This window comes from Pipistrellus hanaki (genome assembly GCF_964339955.1).
Source record: "Pipistrellus hanaki genome assembly, chromosome: 3".
Classification (NCBI taxonomy): Eukaryota; Metazoa; Chordata; class Mammalia; order Chiroptera; family Vespertilionidae; genus Pipistrellus; species Pipistrellus hanaki.
The window spans coordinates 125,235,301-125,253,332 of NC_140505.1; the positions used below are offsets into that span (position 1 = coordinate 125,235,301).

At 40.7% G+C, this 18,032-nt stretch overlaps 1 protein-coding gene across 7 annotated transcripts in view; it reads left to right on the forward strand.

The window, feature by feature from the left end:
• Positions 1-8,267: 8,267 nt before the first annotated feature.
• CAPS2 (calcyphosine 2) overlaps positions 8,268-18,032 on the forward strand; it is a 53,041-nt gene continuing 43,276 nt past the window's right edge. For 3 of the 7 annotated variants that reach the window (XM_084876309.1, XM_084876305.1, XM_084876308.1), the window contains exons 1-5: positions 8,268-8,329; positions 11,359-11,468; positions 15,600-15,649; positions 17,625-17,670; positions 17,761-17,886. In XM_084876309.1, coding sequence (XP_084732435.1) covers positions 11,388-11,468; positions 15,600-15,649; positions 17,625-17,670; positions 17,761-17,886 — 303 coding nt within the window. In that variant the 5' untranslated portion in view covers positions 8,268-8,329; positions 11,359-11,387. The other 4 variants (XM_084876310.1, XM_084876311.1, XM_084876307.1 and 1 more) reach the window with 3 other exon arrangements.

Here is an 18,032-nt window from a genome sequence, read left to right on the forward strand (position 1 = left end):
TTATATGGAATGTCTGTATATACAGTGATGGGCAAAAGGAGGTTTATAAATAAACAATACAATAATTAAAAAATAAAATGCAAGAATATACTGATTCATGTCTTCACAGCTGTAAACTGATTCATGTCTTCACAGCTGTGAATAAACACACATACATAACACTAGCAAGTAACAGCTTTGAGACTTCCTTTCTCTTTCTCTTCTATCACCACCCTGTTGGAGACAGCTCAGTCAAGATATGATTTTAAAAAATGTATTTTATTGAGTTTTTACAAAGAAGAAGAGAGAGAGAGTTAGAAACATCGATAAGAGAGAAACATCTATCAGCTGCCTTCTGCATACCCTCTACTGGGGATGTGCCTTCAACCAAGGTTGACTGGAATCGAACTTAGGAACCTTGAGTCTTAGGCTGACATTCTATTCACTGAGCCAAACTGGTTAGGGCCCAAGGTTTGATTTTTAACTGCATGCTGAAAGTCCAAACTGAATTCGTACGAATACGTCCGGAAAATGAATCGCCAAGATCCCTTAGTATAATCCCAGCTCATTGTTTTCTCACCATGTATTTCATGTTGGCCGCGGGGGGCTGGACTGAGCGACGCATTTCATTGTGAGCTTCGACACAGTCCTCTATGAAACTCTTGTCTTCGATGGAAGGCAGGATGGGAGACGATTGACTGGCTATCAAATAGAAACCTAAAGTCCATAAGAAATTTAATTTATTCCCATGAACCATGGCAAAATGCAGAGAAAGCCCTGGCTGTATGCTCTGCACCTGGGCCCAACTTTCTCTGCTGGTTTGAGCTCATAAAGGGTTGCACAGCAAGCTGGGCCCCAAGGGCGGGGCCAGAATGGACAGGACAGGGGACAGGCAGCAGGAGGAGCTGTCCAGAAAGCCCTGGGCTACAGGGGAAAGCCTTGAGTTGCCCCCTGGTGCAGGCATTAATCCATCCTGAAGGCACTGTCTGTGGACCTAATCTGGAATCACCGCGAAGGGGTCTGGATTGTAATCTACAATAGATTGCAACATTCAGGAAGCACTGTGTTGTGCAAATGAACCACATGGATTAGATGCCAGCAATGAACCAGGCCTGTGCAAAACTCTACATGTTAGATTCATAGACTCAGTTTCTGTGTATTGCTTTTTAATTGTTTTAAATAAATTGCAATATCATATTGCTGGTTTCCTCAGAGATTGTGAATAAAGCTAGCATATACCGAATGATTTAGTGTGATTGTCAATTATTTTGTAAAAGATTTAATTCTTTTTTTTCTTCCTTTCTTCCTTCCTGCCTGTTTCAGTATGGAAAGAGAATGACTGCCTAGAAAGATAAAAACAGACACATGGGAAGTGTAGCCAAGTACTCACACTGGACAGAATCTCTTCTTCTTGACCCTTGCCTTGGAACACACCTGCCTTTTTGGTGATGAGGGAATTTCAGATAAACATGCGTTTTGTTGGTATGCTGAAGACTAGGACAGAGTATCTACATTTGATTAGTTATTTTATTAATCCTATATAATAAAGAGGTAATATGTAAATTAACCCTCAAGCCCTTGCACAAGATGGCCACCCCCATGTGGTCAAAGATGGCCACCACAAAATGGCCTGCTGGGGAGGTAAATTAAGGGTGACCAGACCTGCGGGAAGGGGTGGGAAGTTGGGGATGACCAGGCTGGCAGGACAAGGCACTTGCAGGGGACCAGGTCAGCAGGAGAAGGCAGGTGGGGGGAACCAGGCCTGCAGGAAAAGCAGTTAGGGGCAACCAGGCCAGCAGGGTAGGTCAGCTGGGGGAGACCAAGCCTGCAGGAGAAGACAGTTGGGATGACCAGGCCAGCAGGGGACAACAGTTAGGGGCAACCAAGCCGGCAGGGGAGGGCAGTTGGGGGCAATTGGGCTGGCAGGGGAGCAGTTAGGCATCGATCAGGCTGGCAAGGGAGTTATTTCAGGCAGGTAGTGGAGGAGTTGGGAGCCAGCAGTCCCAGATTGTGAAAGGGGCGTCCACGCGTCCCTGTGGGATTGGGCCTAAACTGGCAGTCGGACATCCCCCCAAGGGGTTCCAGTTTGGAGAGGGTGCAGGCTGGGCTAAGGGACACTCTCTGAGTGCAAAATTTCCGGCACCGGGCCTCTAGTCATTAAATATAATAAAAGGGTAATATGCAAGTTGACCCTAAAGGTGGAAAAACCAGGAATGACTGATCTCTTTGTTGCACACTGACCACCGGGGGGCAGATGCTCAACACAGGAGCTGCCCCCTGGTTGTCAATGCACTCCTACAGGAGGAGCCCCCATCAGCCACAAGCCAGGTGAGCACAGCAGCAATGACGGAAGCCTCTCCCACCTGCTTGGCAAGACTAAGGTTGTCCAACTGACATCCCCTAAGGGCTCCCAGGCTGCCAAAGAGGTGTCTGACTGCCATCTCAGGCCTGGTTTGAAGGGGAGCAGGCCTAAGTGGGCAGGTGGACATCCCCTGAGGGGTCCCAGACTGGGAGAGGGCACTCGCCAGGCTGAGGGACTCCCCCACCCCCGAATGCCAATTTTCATGATGCACCAGGCCTCTAGTTTATAATAAAATGCTAACATGTAAATTGTTCTCACAGGTAGGTGTTTGACCGACTGAAAGTTGGGTGTGGGCTGACCACCAGGGGTGGTTCGGAACATGTTAGGTTTTGGTGACACAGTGCTGGCAGTGGGCAGCAGTGGAGGTGCTGCCGTCCCGATGGGCCCTGATGAGTGTGGGATCCTGTTAGAATGGTGGAGCAAGTGAGCAGGTGGCACCAGGCCAAGGTGGGTATAAGTGGGGGCCTGAACTTCCCACCAGTCGCCCCACAGACAGTGATTGGCAGTAGTGATGGGCGGCAGGGCCAGTGAGTGGGGGACACCAGGCCAAGGTGGGTACTAGTGGGGGCCCCAATCACCCTGCCAGCCACCCCACAGATTGGCTCTGATTGCCAGCCAGGTATAGAGACCCTACCCATGCATCAATTTTGTGCACAGGCCTCTAGTTGCAATATAAATGAATGTCATTTGGATGAATGTTTAATACCCATTACATCAGTTATATTATTATTCAATAACTAGAGGCCCAGTGCACAAAATTTATGGATGGAGTGGGCATGTGTCCCTTAGCCCAGCCTGCATACTCTCCAATCAAGGACCCCTCGAGTGATGTCCAACTGCCCTTTTAGACCCTATCCCACCAGGATAGGGCCTAAACAGAAAATCGGACATCCCTCTCACAATCTGGGATTGCTGGCTCCCAACTACTCACCTGCCTGCCTGTCTGATTCCCTCTAACTGCTTCTGCCTGCCAGCCTAATCACCCCCTAACCACTCCCCTGCCAGCCTGATTGGCACCTAACTGCCTCCCTGCTGGCCTGATTGCCACTAACTTCCCTCCCCTATCAGCCTGATTGCCCCTACCTGCCCTTCCTTACCTGCCTGATCACCCTCAACTGCCCTCCCCTGCAGGCCTGGTCCCCACACAACTGCTCTCCCCTGATGGCCCGGTCACCCCTAACTTCCCTCCCTTTCCAGCCTGGTTGCCCCTAACTGCCCTTCCTTGTCGGCCTGATCACCCTTAAATGCCCTCCTCTGCTGGCCTGGTTCCCGCCAATTGCCTTCCCCTGCAGACCTGTTCACCCCCAACTGCCCTCCCCTGCTGGCCATCTTGTGGCAGCCATCTTGTGTCCATGTGGGGGCAGTCATCTTTGACCACATGAGGGTGGCCATCTTGTGTGTTGGAGTGATGGTCAATTTGCATATTACCTCTTTATTAGTCAGAATAACTCAGCACTTTTTCTGAGATATTAAATGACATTTTTATTATTGCTGTGCTTCAAATAAATATATATTTTTAAAAATACGTTTTATTAATTTATTTTATATATATATATATATATATATATATATATATATATATATATATAGTATATATATTTTAGATAGAGAAGAATGAAGAGGGAGAGAAAAAACATTCTGCATGCCCCCTACTAGCAATTGATCCTGCTGCTGGGGATGGAGTCTCTTGCTGTGGTGATAACACTCAACCAACAGAACCACATTGGCTAAGGCTCAAATAAATATCTTAATTTGATGATTTGATATTAGGCTAATTAACTTAAGTGAGCACATATTTACTAATATTCTAATCCATTAAGCTTGCCACACACACACACACACACACACACACACAAAATCCCAAAACTTTGATGCAACTAGTCATTACTTGGTAATAAAATGCAGAAATTTATTATAAAATGGGTGAAAATACATGGACCCCAGTGGAAATTCTACTGAGCAATACATATTTCTGTTCAATTATCTGCTAATGGAGAATGTCAATGTGTTACTTTAACATTACATAAATAGTCTACACTGAGCTTTTGATACCCTACTTCCCAAGCCTGACCTTTGCAGAATCTTCCCTGTCTCAGTTAATGGCAGTTCTCTCTCTCTCATTTGTTTGCGTCTTTGTTTGTTTGGTGTGTGTGTTTGTGTGTATGTTTTTTATCTATTGTTCAGGCCTCAAACTTTGGAGGCTATGGTTCTTTAGCAAATTTTGATGGCTTTGTCTTTATATTTTCACACCTTCCTTGACCAGTCCTCACCTTAATATATATATATATATATATATATATATATATATATATATTTTATTGATTTTTCACAGAGAGAAAGGGAGAGAGATAGAGAGCTAGAAACGTCGATGAGAGAGAAACATTGACCAGCTTCCCCCTGCACACCCCCTACCGGGGATGTGCCCGCAACCAAGGCACATGCCCCTGACTGGAATCGAACCCGGGACCCTTCAGTCCGCAGACCGACGCTCTACCACTGAGCCAAACCGGTTTCGGCAAGTCCTCACCTTTTAAAATGGCATTTTCTCAAGGGAGAACCAAGATGCTGTTAAAGGTAAACACCCACACTTGTTTCCTTCTACAACTACATCAAAATGGCAACTAAAATGAAGAGCAACCATCACCCAGAACCGCCAGAAAGCTGGCTGAATTGAGGTCCTACAACAAGAGAGGTAAAGAAGAAAGTACAGAGACTGGTAGGAGGAGCAGAATGGGCTGGGCTGGCACCTATGTGTGATGCTTTTTTAATCAGGAGAGAGATCAAGTCTGCGGAGGTCACACAGAGGAGAAGGGAGTATTTCAGTCTCATACCAGACCCCCATCCCAGGCTTCCAGAGCTTGGAAAAAGAGCTCCTACAAGCAGTAAGAACTACAGGGAATAAAAAACAGTGGGGCGTGCGGCTCAGTGACACAGAGGCTGCTGGAGCCCAGCTACTTCTCTTAAAAGGCTGGCACCATGAACTGAATTTACAGGCTCCCATTTCCTCCGAGCTCCAGTGCCATGTGGGGATCTGCGTGACCCAGACACATATGGGGAGTGACTGGACTCTCTGGCATCAGAGCAGGAACTTGGGAATGGCTTTCTTTTAGACAAAGGTGCTCCCATTGTTCCTGTGCTGGGACCTCCCTTGTGGGAAGCCCCACATTCCAACACTGTCATGAGCAGGCACTAAGGAACTTGGGCGGGCGGCTGATGGGCCTTGAGCATTAGCAAGGCTTATGCTAAGCACTGATTGCTCCTGTTGAGGTAGTGGTGGCTCAAAGCAATTTACTGACCTGATAGCCTCCAAGGAAGTATTTACTGGAACTTACTGATCTTTACTGATCTTTGAGAATGTCTGTCTGCTACCTATTTGCCTAGCTTTACTGAGGACAAGAAGTTTATCTAAAACTGAACAGAAGCGGAATAAGCCATGAATCAGTGTGTCTCTTCAAGAAAGAAGCTCCACCTGGCCCCCAACCCTTAATAATTCATATTTTTGTCTAGCATTTTCCTTTGTACATAGGCCCCTCCTTTAGATCCTGAACCTTACTGGTTGCAGGACTGACTGGCAGCCATTTCTGTTTGCTTTGTCCTGTTGATTCCCTGAGAACCTGCCCCATCCAATTTACAACCCCACTCCAGCTGTGCTCAATGGATTTTGCATGTGAATGGCTGGTTCTTTCTTAGGCTAAAAACATGTCAACAAAATGTAGCTGTGTCAGGGAGTCCCAAACCTATCAGTCCCAAACCTAAAAGGCCCAAGACCCAGCACCACCACCAGCCTGCCTTGCTTCACAGCTGAACTTCATCTGGGCACTTCCAAACCTGATACAAAGAGGAGGAATCTGCAGATCTCATTGTAGTTCCTGCTGGATGGCCCCAGGCAGTGGCTAATTTTGAACCTCCCTGGAGACCCAAGCGCCAGTATACACAGTGGTCAGTGTGAGACCATACCAGATTACAACTATTTATATCCACAAGTGACACACTTGAGGGGCAGATTCAGTGAGCACCAAACCCCCACCTCAATTCCTTCTCCATAAGGGTGTCTCTTGCACAGCAGCTTTCCCACTGTCATCACAGCTGGTCCTCACAACCAGTTGGTCTAAAGGTCAATTCCTCTCAGCGATCCCAACAGCAGTCAAGGCTCAACTACAATAAGACTGTGCACACAGCTCACAAAGGGGTGCACCAAGAGTGTCCATCTCAGGTGACTGGGGAGGCTGAGCCACTGGGCCCTATAGGACACCAACTACAAAAGCCACTCTATCAACTCAAGGAGACTTAGCAGCTACCCAACATATAGAAACAGATACAGGAAAGCAGCCAAAATGCTGAGACAAGGAAAGAAATGTCACAAATAAAAGAAATGGAGGAAAGCAAACTACTGGATATAGAATTCAAAACCACAATTATAAGGTACTCAAGAATCATCTAGAAATCTCCAAGGAACTTAGTGAGACTTTCAAGTATCTTAGCAAGAATGGAAAAAGAAAAGAAAGGGGGGAGGGGGAGGAGGAAAAAGACCAGTCAGATATTAAGCATACACTGAGTGGGGGGAAAAAAAGAAAAAAAAAAAGAATAATATATAGGGATTCAACAGTAGACTAGAGGATCCCGAGAATCAAATCAATGATTTGAAATATGAGGCAGGAGAAACACCCAACCAGAAGAGCAAAAAGATAAAATAATCAAAAAATATGAACATAGTGTAAAGAGCTTCTGGGACAACATCCAAATTATGGGGGTGCCAGAAGAAGAGAGAGAGCAAGATATTGAAAACCTATTTGAAGAAATAATGACAGAAAACTTCCCCTATCTGGTGAAAGAAATTGACTTCCAAATCCAGGAGGCACAGAGAATGCCAAACAAGAGGAACCAAAAGAGGGCCACACTGAGACACACCATAATTAAAATGCCAAGGGTTAAAGACAAGTAGAGAATCTTAAAAGCAGCAAGAGAAAAAACAGTTAGTTACTTACAAGGGAGTGCCCATACAACTGTCAGCTGCTTTCTCAACAGAAACTATGCAGGCCAGAAGGGTGTGGCAAGAAGTATAGCAAGAAACTACAATCAAGATTACTCTACCCAGCAAAACTATCTAGAAATGAAGGTCAGATGAAGAGCTTCACAGATTTAAAAAAAACAAACAAAAACAAACAAAACAAACAAACAAACAAACAAACAAAACTAAAGGAGTTCGTCATGACTAAACCAGTATTATATGAAATTAGAGGCAGGATGCATGAAGATTCATGCAAGAATGGGCCTTCCTTCCCCTGGCTGTTTGTATCACCTTTGCTCTGGCCCGGAGCCACCTTTCTGCCTTCCCACACTGGGTTAGGCTTCAGAAGCTCTTAGTTCTAGTTTGAGTATCAGAATATTGCTTGTTCAGTGCAGGAAAGTCAGTCAGGCATCCTAGAGTGGAATGGAAACTTAGAAACATCTCAAATCAGACCCTTTCTTTTAATGGCGAGGAGTTGACATCCAAAGACATTGTGTGCAGAGCAAAGAATAAAATGGAGGTTTCCTGATTCCTAAACCTATTCCTATTATAGCCACATTTTAATCTATAATCATATATATTATATACAACAAGTGATCATATACATTTGTGTGTATGTGCACACATTTTTAAATAAATATTTATGTCTATAATATATAGCTCTCTATAACATTATATTGTAAACTTGCTTTTTCAATAATTGCAAGCTCCTTGAGAGCTTATACTTAAAAATTTCCCCCATCAAAACATCATTCTGGAAGCTGACACCTGGTAGTTGCTCATAAAATGTTCAATAGAATTTGCCTAAGGAGGAATTATACAACCGCCACTGATCCAGACCGGGCTTTGGCTCTCTCCCTGCGCAGGAGAAGCACAGATTGAGTGAGTCCGCTCCAGCTCCTCCCCAGGTTTTAGAGGCGTCACAGAGCTGGACTTGGAGTAAGGCTCTGGAGGCTGCTACCAGAAGTTCCCTTTTTTGGGTGAGTACCTCTGAGAGGCCGGCGGGGTCACTTTGGGAGTGGACCCTGGAGGAGGAAAAGCGACCCACACAGCTTGGGGGCAGCGGGAGGTGGTGTGGATGCAGCTAGGGACTTGGGACTGTGACCCTCTTTACCCTGGAAGTGAGAGAAGGGTTGGAGGCCCAGGTGAAGACGCTGGTTGCCAGGCAACCTGCAGACGCTGGTCTGAGTTGGCTGGGGCCTTTGTTGGGAACTGCCCCTTTTCCTTGTCTGTCTCAAAGTGTCTCAAGAGGGTTCTTGGTGAAATCGCCCCAGCTTGAACCTTTCCCAGCCCTCCCACTTTGGACCTGCTTTTTACCCAGCTTGTTGGATCAAGTCAGGTTGGCCGTCCTTGGGTCCCAACCCACCCAGTCCATGAATCCCAGATAGGACTAGGGTGGAGCATTCGTTCTGATACACTGCAGGTACCATTGCCTTAATGTACTATCTCAACTTTGGGGGGAGGCATGTAGGGGAATTACTCTGCCTTGTTTGGAAATTAATGGCTTCAGGTTCAATTAAGGTTCCTGGGTCTGCCATTACCTGGGCTACAAGACAGACTTACTTGGCCCCTGCTTGCATGGAGCTTAAAATACTATTTCCAAATCTCATTCCTCTCTCTTTGATTATATGCTGGATTTATTCTTTGCTTTCCGTTATGTTCTGATTTGGTATAAGCAACGGTATAGCCACTAATATCACTAACCAAGAGAGACATGATGATGATTAGAATTGGAAAGAAACATCCTTAAAAAAAAAATGAGAAAAGTGATTTAATTCATGTTGGTAGCACTAAGGATAATATAGTAAGACTCGTGGCATGCTAGCAGTAACCTCTCATGAGTTGCCTCAGTTTCAGTGAAGTCAGGCCACTGAGATGGAACTGAAATTTGAGGGTATAAATTTTGTTGTTTTTATTATTGGCAAGCGAATTATAGTTATGTAAAGTAACCTACAGTTATTTGAAGTGGCTATAGTATTGTCAGGTATAAATAGTTGTGTGGCTGACGTGTGGAGAATAGTCACCTGGCTGATTGTTCAACACCCTTGTGTTTGTTGGCCACCAATCAGCATGGCAAATACCAACAGCTCTTGTGATGTGATGAGAAGCAAACAATAACTTCCCTCCCTCTACCAAACCAAGAACAGCTTTAAAAAGCTCTTCTTTGCAAAATTGATCTGTGTAAAGCAAGTTGACTGCTAGTACTATAGGAGTATTTTAAAATCTAATGATTTATGTTTTCAGAATATGTCTGCTATTGGTTGGTAAGTCTTCCTGACTTCACTCTACCAGTAGAATTACATGCTTAGGACACAGGGTTTTTAGGGGAGGGGACTATAGCAATGGGGTGAAGGAAGTCCTATAGATACATTATTAAAGAATTGGTATATCTTTCAGGTAAGAGGATTTCACTGGACATGAAGTGAAACTACTTTAATAATAATAATGATGGTGGCTACCAGGTATTGAAAGTTAATGGTGTTCCACATGATACAAGAGAATGAGAAAGGTGCTAAAATTAAGCTCATTTTACATGTTAGAAATGTTGACTCAGAAAAATTAAGTTCTTACCCAAGCTTACACTATGGGAAAGTGTCAAAAATGAGCATGTGAACGACAGCCTATTTGACTTTAAGAACTATGCCATACTATCTTTCTTTAAAAACAAAACAAAATATTTTGCTATTAAAATAAATCCAAGCCTTGACTGGTTTGGCTCAGTGGATAGAGCATCAGCTTACATACTGAAGGGTCCCAGGTTCGATTCTGGTCAAGGGCATGTACCTTGGTTGCGGGCACATTCGATTCTGGTCAAGGGCATGTACCTTGGTTGCAGGAGGCAGCTGTTCAATGCTTCTCTCTCATCAATGTTTCTAACTGTCTATCCCTCGCCTTTCCTCTATGTTAAACAAACAAACAAACAAACAAATAAATAAATAAATAAATAAATAAATAAATAAAAAAAATATATTAAAAAAAATAAATCCAAGTTTAATAGAAAAGAAGGTATGAATGAATAATTAAACAAAAATTTATACTTGGTAATATAAGGCTGAAGTATAAAGTAAAGTATTCAGAATCTGGATGGCTGAGATATTCATGTTTTTTATTTTGTACATATTTGCAAGTTTATTATTTTCACATTGTTTTGCAAACATTTTACCTATCACCTCAGAATTACCAGTTGGGTCATTCACTCCATTTTATTCTTTGTATTAGATAAATAATACTGCTCGCTACAAAAAAATTTCAGCAGTCTCCTCTGGGAAAGTTAACACTCAAAAAAAGTTCAGGAAAAGAGTAAAGAAAATAAAAGATCACTTTGTGGTAGAGGATAGGTATTAGTTTCCTATTGCTGCTCTAAAAAGTTACCACAAACGTGGTGGTTTCAGACTCTGTAAGCCCGTTATTTTACAGTTCTGGAGGTCAGAGGCACAAAGTGAACTCGGCAGGACTGAAGTCCAGGTGTCAGCAGGGCTGGTGTCTTCAGGCAGCTCTGAGAGGGAATCCAGTTGTCTCTTCTGCCCCCTAGAGGCTGCCTGAGACATCTTCCTTCATTTTCGAAGCCAGCTGCAAGCACCTCCCTGCTGCTCTGTAACCTGTGCTTCCATCCTTACATCCTCTCTTTCTCACTGTCTCCCTTTTATAAGGATCCTGGGACTTTACTGGACCCACCAGTCAAACCAGGATAATCTCCGCATCTCAAAATCCTTAATCTCATCTGAAAAGGCCTTTTGTCACCTAACGTAACATATTCACAGGGTTTGGTGATTAGGACATGGACATCTTTGGGGGCAGGGGGCTATTATTCAGACTAGTATTGACCCCATAAATGTTGCTTCATATAATGGAATTGCCCCCACAAATAGTTAATTTTGGCGAAAGAAGGAAAAGTGATTGACCACATGATTTTTTTCCATATAATATCCTTATGTAATTTGTATGATTTATTTAAAATTTGAAAAAGAATTATACTTTTATATGATTATATATTTTTCATTTTCCAAAGTGTATTGCACAATCAGTGCGTGAACTTGAATGGATTTGGAGGTTAAAGGAGTTGCTGCTTCTCCTAGGAGTCAAACTCAGTCATTCTCTGGAAGAAGGAAGCCCCTACAAGTACAAGTACGTGTGCTATATAATTCTCTCTTGTAGAATGAGTCATTAAATAAGTTTCTGGCTCCTTTCTTGAGAAATTATGACTACTCATACTCACAGATATTTAGGATCAATATTTCCCTGATTTGAGAAACTGAACCACTAATCTTGAAGGTAATCATTACTTGAAAATTGGTCACTGTGTGAATTTACTTTTATTTTAAAATATTAAGCTTACTATTTTCTTATTGTTATTTTTAAAATTATCTGTGTATGTGTACCTAAAATATATAAAAGAAGAATAGAGAAAGAAGAATAAGATATCTCTGTTTGTGTTTTGTGTTAGCTAGGGAGGAAGAGAATCTGGGCTTCTGTTATTAGGAGTTTTATTCTTTTCAACTTTCATAATATCCCTGTTGTGCATATCCTTAGGTGAGTACAAGTTTAAAATTACATTGTTCCTGTACCCAGTTAACAAATGGGTATACATAAAGTTTAGTTTAGAAACAAATGAAAGTTATGTATATTTCCTTGCTGTTCTTATTCCAAATATTGAAGGCCTACTGCTTGTCAGTGACCTTGATAAATGTTTCAATAGCTTGCCTCACAATAAACCATTGAGGTAGGTTGTATTTTTACTTGCTTTTAAATATGGAATAACTCATGAATGGACCTGAAGAAACTTATGCTAGGTGAAATAAGCCAGTCAGAGGAAGACCAAGTACCATACAATTTCACTCCTAGGTGGAATCGAATGAACAAAATGAACTGACAAGCATATAGAGAACAGGCTGACAGCTGTGTGGGGGCTGGGTTAGGTAGGGGGATAGGTGGATTGAGCAAAAAAGAAAAAATGAATTTATAGACATGGACAACATTGTGGTGATTGCAGGCAGAGTAGGAAGAGGATATAGGGGGGATAAAAGGTGATGAAAAAAATAAGTAGCTATTTAAAGAAAATCCTATATAATAAAGCCCTAATACACAAATTGACCGAACGGCAGAACAATCAGTTGTTATGATGCACACTGACCATCAGGGGGCAGATGCTCAACATAGGAGCTGCCCCCTGGTGGTCAGTGTGCTCCCACAGGGGGAGTGCTGCTCAGCCGGGAGCCGGCCTCATGGCTGGTGAGCGCAGCAGAGGTAGCAAGAGCCTCTCCCTCCTCTGCCACAGCACTAAGGACCCCTTGGGGGGAATGGGCCTAAGCTGGCAGGCAGATATCCTCTGAGGGGTCCTGGACTGCAAGAGGGCACAGGCCAAGCTGAGGTACCTGCTACCCAGTGCACAAATGTCATGCATCGGGCCTCTAGTAAAAAAATAAAAATGAAAGAAGTGAGGCTCACAGAAGCAAGTGACTTGGCAGGATTTTGAACACCAGTTCTGACTTCAAGATCTGAGTTCTCTACTGTCTTCTGCCATCTCCCTTATAACAAGTTTGTGCCCTGGGATTCTAATGGTTCACAATATTGTGTTAAATCTGAAGTATTTAATAATTTTAATCAAAGCAGCTCTTCTTATTAGTCAAAATAGCAAGTATAGTATTATAGTCTTTCATATTATGATTAAGCATATCATATTACAAACTTTTTTTCCAAATTGCTAGGAAAAACTCATGGTTTAAGTTCTAAAGAAAAAAAAAAAAAGATTTATAAACCCACATTCTTTCTCCTCAAATAATATCTTCCTTTAATTTTAATGTCTTATCTTTTTATTAGAAAGGTCCAGCTCTGGTGTTGGATGTAGGGGACAAATTCATGTTTATCTTAGAACTCTAGATCCTTGAGAAAAGAAACAATAACCTCAGGTATCCAGGTTATTGTTTAGAGTTTATCAGCAAAATATTACCATTGTATTTATCAGCTACCATTTCTGGAGTATTCTAAAGGTAGAATTAAAAATGAGAAATAATAATTGCCTCGCCAGTGTGCCTCAGTGATTGAACCTCAACCTATGAACCAGGAGGTCACAGTTTGATTCCCAATCAGGGCATATGTCCAGGTTGCAAGCTCAATTCCTAGTGTGAAGCATGCAGGAAGCAGCTGATCAATGATTCTCTCTCATTGAGTGGCGATCAGGCAGGCAGGTGAGCAGTTAGGGGCAATCAGGCAGGCAGGCAAGCAAGCAGTTAGGAGCCACTGGTATTGGATTGTTAGAGGGTGCAGGCCAGGCTGAGGGTCGTGTAGCGTTCCCTCCTCCCCCCTCCCCCGCCCCGTGCATGAATTTCATGCACCAGGCCTCTAGTTGGTAAATAAATGAGCATGCCTGTGTTCCCATAAAACTTTCTTTACAAAAACAGAGCTGGGTCAAAGTTTGATGACTCTTGGCCCTGGGGTTTTATGAGCTATAATTTATCATTATTCTGTGTGGTGTTTCTCCTTTTTCCGCATCCCACATGGAAAAAGAGCAGGTTTCTGAGGGGAGGAGCTGGGGATTAAGAAATTAGAGAAAGAAAGAGACAAGAGGCAGAAATAGATTCATAAAGCTGGGAGCTAAGTGGGCGCCATCTCCCTGATGGAGAGACAGTCACACTCACCACAGACAACACAGCATATTTGTTGGCTTCCAAAGGGGAGTTTAAGGTCAAAAGGAGTTTTGGGTGTGCCCAGATCCTATTCATCAAGATGTGGGTAAGCTCCTCATTTTTTGGTACAAGATTTAGCATTTCAATACCTGGGTGAGTTAAGGTCCTATTTGTTCCTCATTCCAAGCACAGGGATTAAGAAATCAGTGCTGATAACAGGATTCTGCCAGTGCCCTCGGCTCAGCTGATAAGAATTAAAAGAATGTCCATGTGCCTTCTCTGGTGGCTCTCTACAATTCTGGATTGGCTAGCACCAAATTGGCTAGCACAAAAGAAAGATAACTAATATTTAAAAAATATTTATGTGACTTCAGAAGACTCTAAGTCCATTAAAGCACTTTCTGAGAATAATAATTATGATGATCATCACTATGACAACCACAGCTATATTCTATATAGATGTTCTTACTACTGTTAGATGATGTCATGATGTCTCCCAATCATGATAAAGAAAATCTTTGATGTGTGATGAAAATGTGCTGCTATTTTAACTGATATATATATTTTAAATGGCATTACTATATTAAGGTTAATTAAATGCAATTAATTAATGTATTATATATTTATTTTTCTTTCATTATTATATATTAAATATATACTTCTATTTAAATAATCTTGTGATTTTATGTTTCTACATTTTAACTATTTGTTAGGATATTACTAAAATATAATTTTTTAAGCTGATACAGAGCTGGACTTGTTTTCTCTTACTCTGGTGGTATATAATCTTATATATATATATATATATATAATCTCTAAATTTGCTATCAGAATCACAAGCATAACCAGTTAAATAACATTTCAGGATAAGCTATAAGCACCAATGGGTGAATTATTTCCTGTTTTTATTAACTTTAACTTTCCCCAAGATTCATACATATTTCTTATCACAGTGGCTAAGCTCAGTGTACTTTTCTGGTCTTTCCATACTTTTTTTGGCAATATGATTGAATATTTACAAACACATACATGTATATATATTTGTCACTTTTTTGCTTAAATTCTGCTGTATTTTCCCCATAACCTTTCGGACAAGGTCCAAGTTCCTTAACTTATATTATAATATAACAACTCTGGCCATTACCTTCTCACTCTATGGATTTCAACCCTTTCCACTGCTAACTTTTGCCTGTGGGCAGGTTCAGCACAAGTTGCTCCTCCTGGCAGTAGTTTTCTCCCTTCTCTCTAAATGGCTAGCTCTCCTATACATCCTTCAGAGATCCATTTAAACTTTACTTTTTTGTTTTTGTAAAATTTCATCAATTCCCTAGGCTAGGTTGGATATACATGCTCTGTGCAGTTTCTCTATTGTAGCACTTATTTTTCACATTATTGTTTTTATGAGTGAATGTTCTCTGCAGCAGGCGGAGTGCCACATAGGTAGGAATTAAGTTGCTTATCAATCTCTGTTCTCACAGTTGGGAAGGGTTTAATAAATAATGTTTACATAAAGCTTAGTGAGAAAAGTTATAATTAGCCTTATTGCATTAATCCATTGTTTATCTTTTAAAGTATAAATAAATAGTATATGCACATTGAAACTTTTTTTTTTTTTTTTTAATTAAAGCAAGGATGGACTTCCAAATCATGGGCCACACAGAATCCTTGCCCTCCTGTGTAAGTCACATTTTCTCACATTTGAACTCTTTAATGGGTAAATATTTATAATATACTGACAAAAAAAGAAGGCAGAAGTATATATACATGGCTATGATTGTAAACTACAGAAAACTTTATATGCCAGTAGGTGGCCTAAAATTACTAGTATGTCAAAATTAACTAAAATAGCTCTTCTGTAGGATGGTAGGACTAAGGGCAATACTTCTCTTGTTTTTACTTTATTTAATATTGTTCTTCCATATTCCTGGACAATTTTAAATATTGTTTTATTTGGAAAATTTAGTTAAGTGCATTTATTAAAGAAATACAAAAAATTTGCATTCTATAACTAGAATAGTCCAAATGAATTTGATGGGAATTCTATCTGTACTTGTATCTTGAGGAACATGCTTTTATTTTGAACTAGAATACATTGACTTGTTTTATACTGTATATTTTCCCCTTTTAAAATTTGAAAGTATATATATCCTTTCAAGTATTTTAGACTACAAGGCATTCTGGAAAATAGAAATTAAACTTAATAATTATGAGGCTGAGCCCCATGAAATTGGCAAGTATTAGACATTTCTTGTGAGTCTACATAATAGTACCTGCATATTCACCTAGATAAGGAATGGAGCTGGGTACAAACACTAGATACAAGATGTTGAGTATGTAACAATAGTCAGTTATGTGCTGGTAAATGTTTTTAACAACTGGTTTTCTGAAACTGTACTATAAGTTTAATATAAATTTTAATTGTTAATTGTAAAGAATTTTAAGTATATTTTTAGTTGATTATACATTTTCATAAAGGATTTGAAGCAAAAAATTGACAAATACTAATAAAATGTATAAGCCCTTTATTGTAAATTCTACAATATATAGCCAAGTATTTTCCGGTGTATAAGACGACTTTTGAAACGAAAAAAAGTCAACCGAAAATCGGGGGCAAAGACCAAAATTGCACAAAAATTACCTGCAGATCTTGACGGCAAAGTAAGTCTTTTCTTTGAAGTGGGGGGTAGTCTTATACAGCAAATATAGGCCTAAACCTATGTTTTAACTGTAAAATTAGGGGATCGTCTTATACGCCGGAAAATACGGTATTATCACAGAAATACATCTTTTTGTTTTGTTTAAAAATTCTTAGCTGAGGTTATTTTTTTTCCATTGAAGTTTAGAGGGAAGGGGAAGAAGAAGATGGGGAGAGAGAAAAACATGCCCAGGAGAGAGAGACATCCATTGGTTGCCTCCCGAACTTACCCCGACTAGGGCCTGGGGATGGAGTTCTCAATGGAGGCACGCACCCTTGGCTGGGAATTGAACCTACAACGCTTTGATCTTTGGGCCGATTCTCCAGCCACTGAGCCACTCCAGCCAGAGCAAGATGTCTTTGTTTTTTGCTGAATTCTTCTATCTGTAGCCAACCTATGGTTGGAATTGATGAACCGTATAGTTCCAAAATGAGTGTTGGTTGATATTTTTATTTATTGTAAGGTGACGTGAGTGATTTCTCTATTGAATCAGGTGATACTTTTGAATACTGAAACAATATTTCTGTTTGTCTTTTTTTTTGTTATTCACAGTGTCACAGAGAAGACATGATACACTTTTTTCTGCATTATTTAACATTTTCTCCACCACTTCTTAAAGTCTCAGAAATCAATGAAGTAATAAATTAAGTCCTGATTCATATTATTTTGCCAATTTCTATGTAAATAATACCATTGTGTTTGATTTCAAGTTACCTATAGAATAACATCATTGAACACAGAGTTGGAAAGAAATGTCTACTATTATATATATATTACTACACAGAAAAGAATAACTTCTGGCATACAAATAATAGCAAAGGATAGTAATATCATTAGGAAGTAAACCATTGGCATCTGTGTACCATTTTATGTAAGATGCAGTATATATGATTTGCAACAATTAAAGTCTCTTTTTTTTAAAGTTATGGGCTACATAGATTTTTTTTTTCTTTTAGGGTTCCACGCCTTGATTTGGGAAGCCTTATTGACTCTGATGATGAGGTAATTTTTACTTCATATTTAATATATCAAACATTTGAACACAATATTATATCTAGCAGATAATAAATTATCATTTAATTTTATTTTTAGGATGATTTTTTATATATTCCACTTAGAACAGCGCATATTTATTTTGACCCACCAAATTCATCATCTGCTCTTGATTGGGTCACACCATGTCAAATACCACATACCCAACAACATCTAAATAAACTGGTTAGTATTTAGTTCTTATAACCAACATTCTGAATTATAGTGTGCATTTTAGCACTGTATTTAATCCAGATATTTTATTATGCTTAATCTATGTCTTGTTCAGTTTAAGGATTTAACATACTAATATCCCAAACAATAATGCTGGT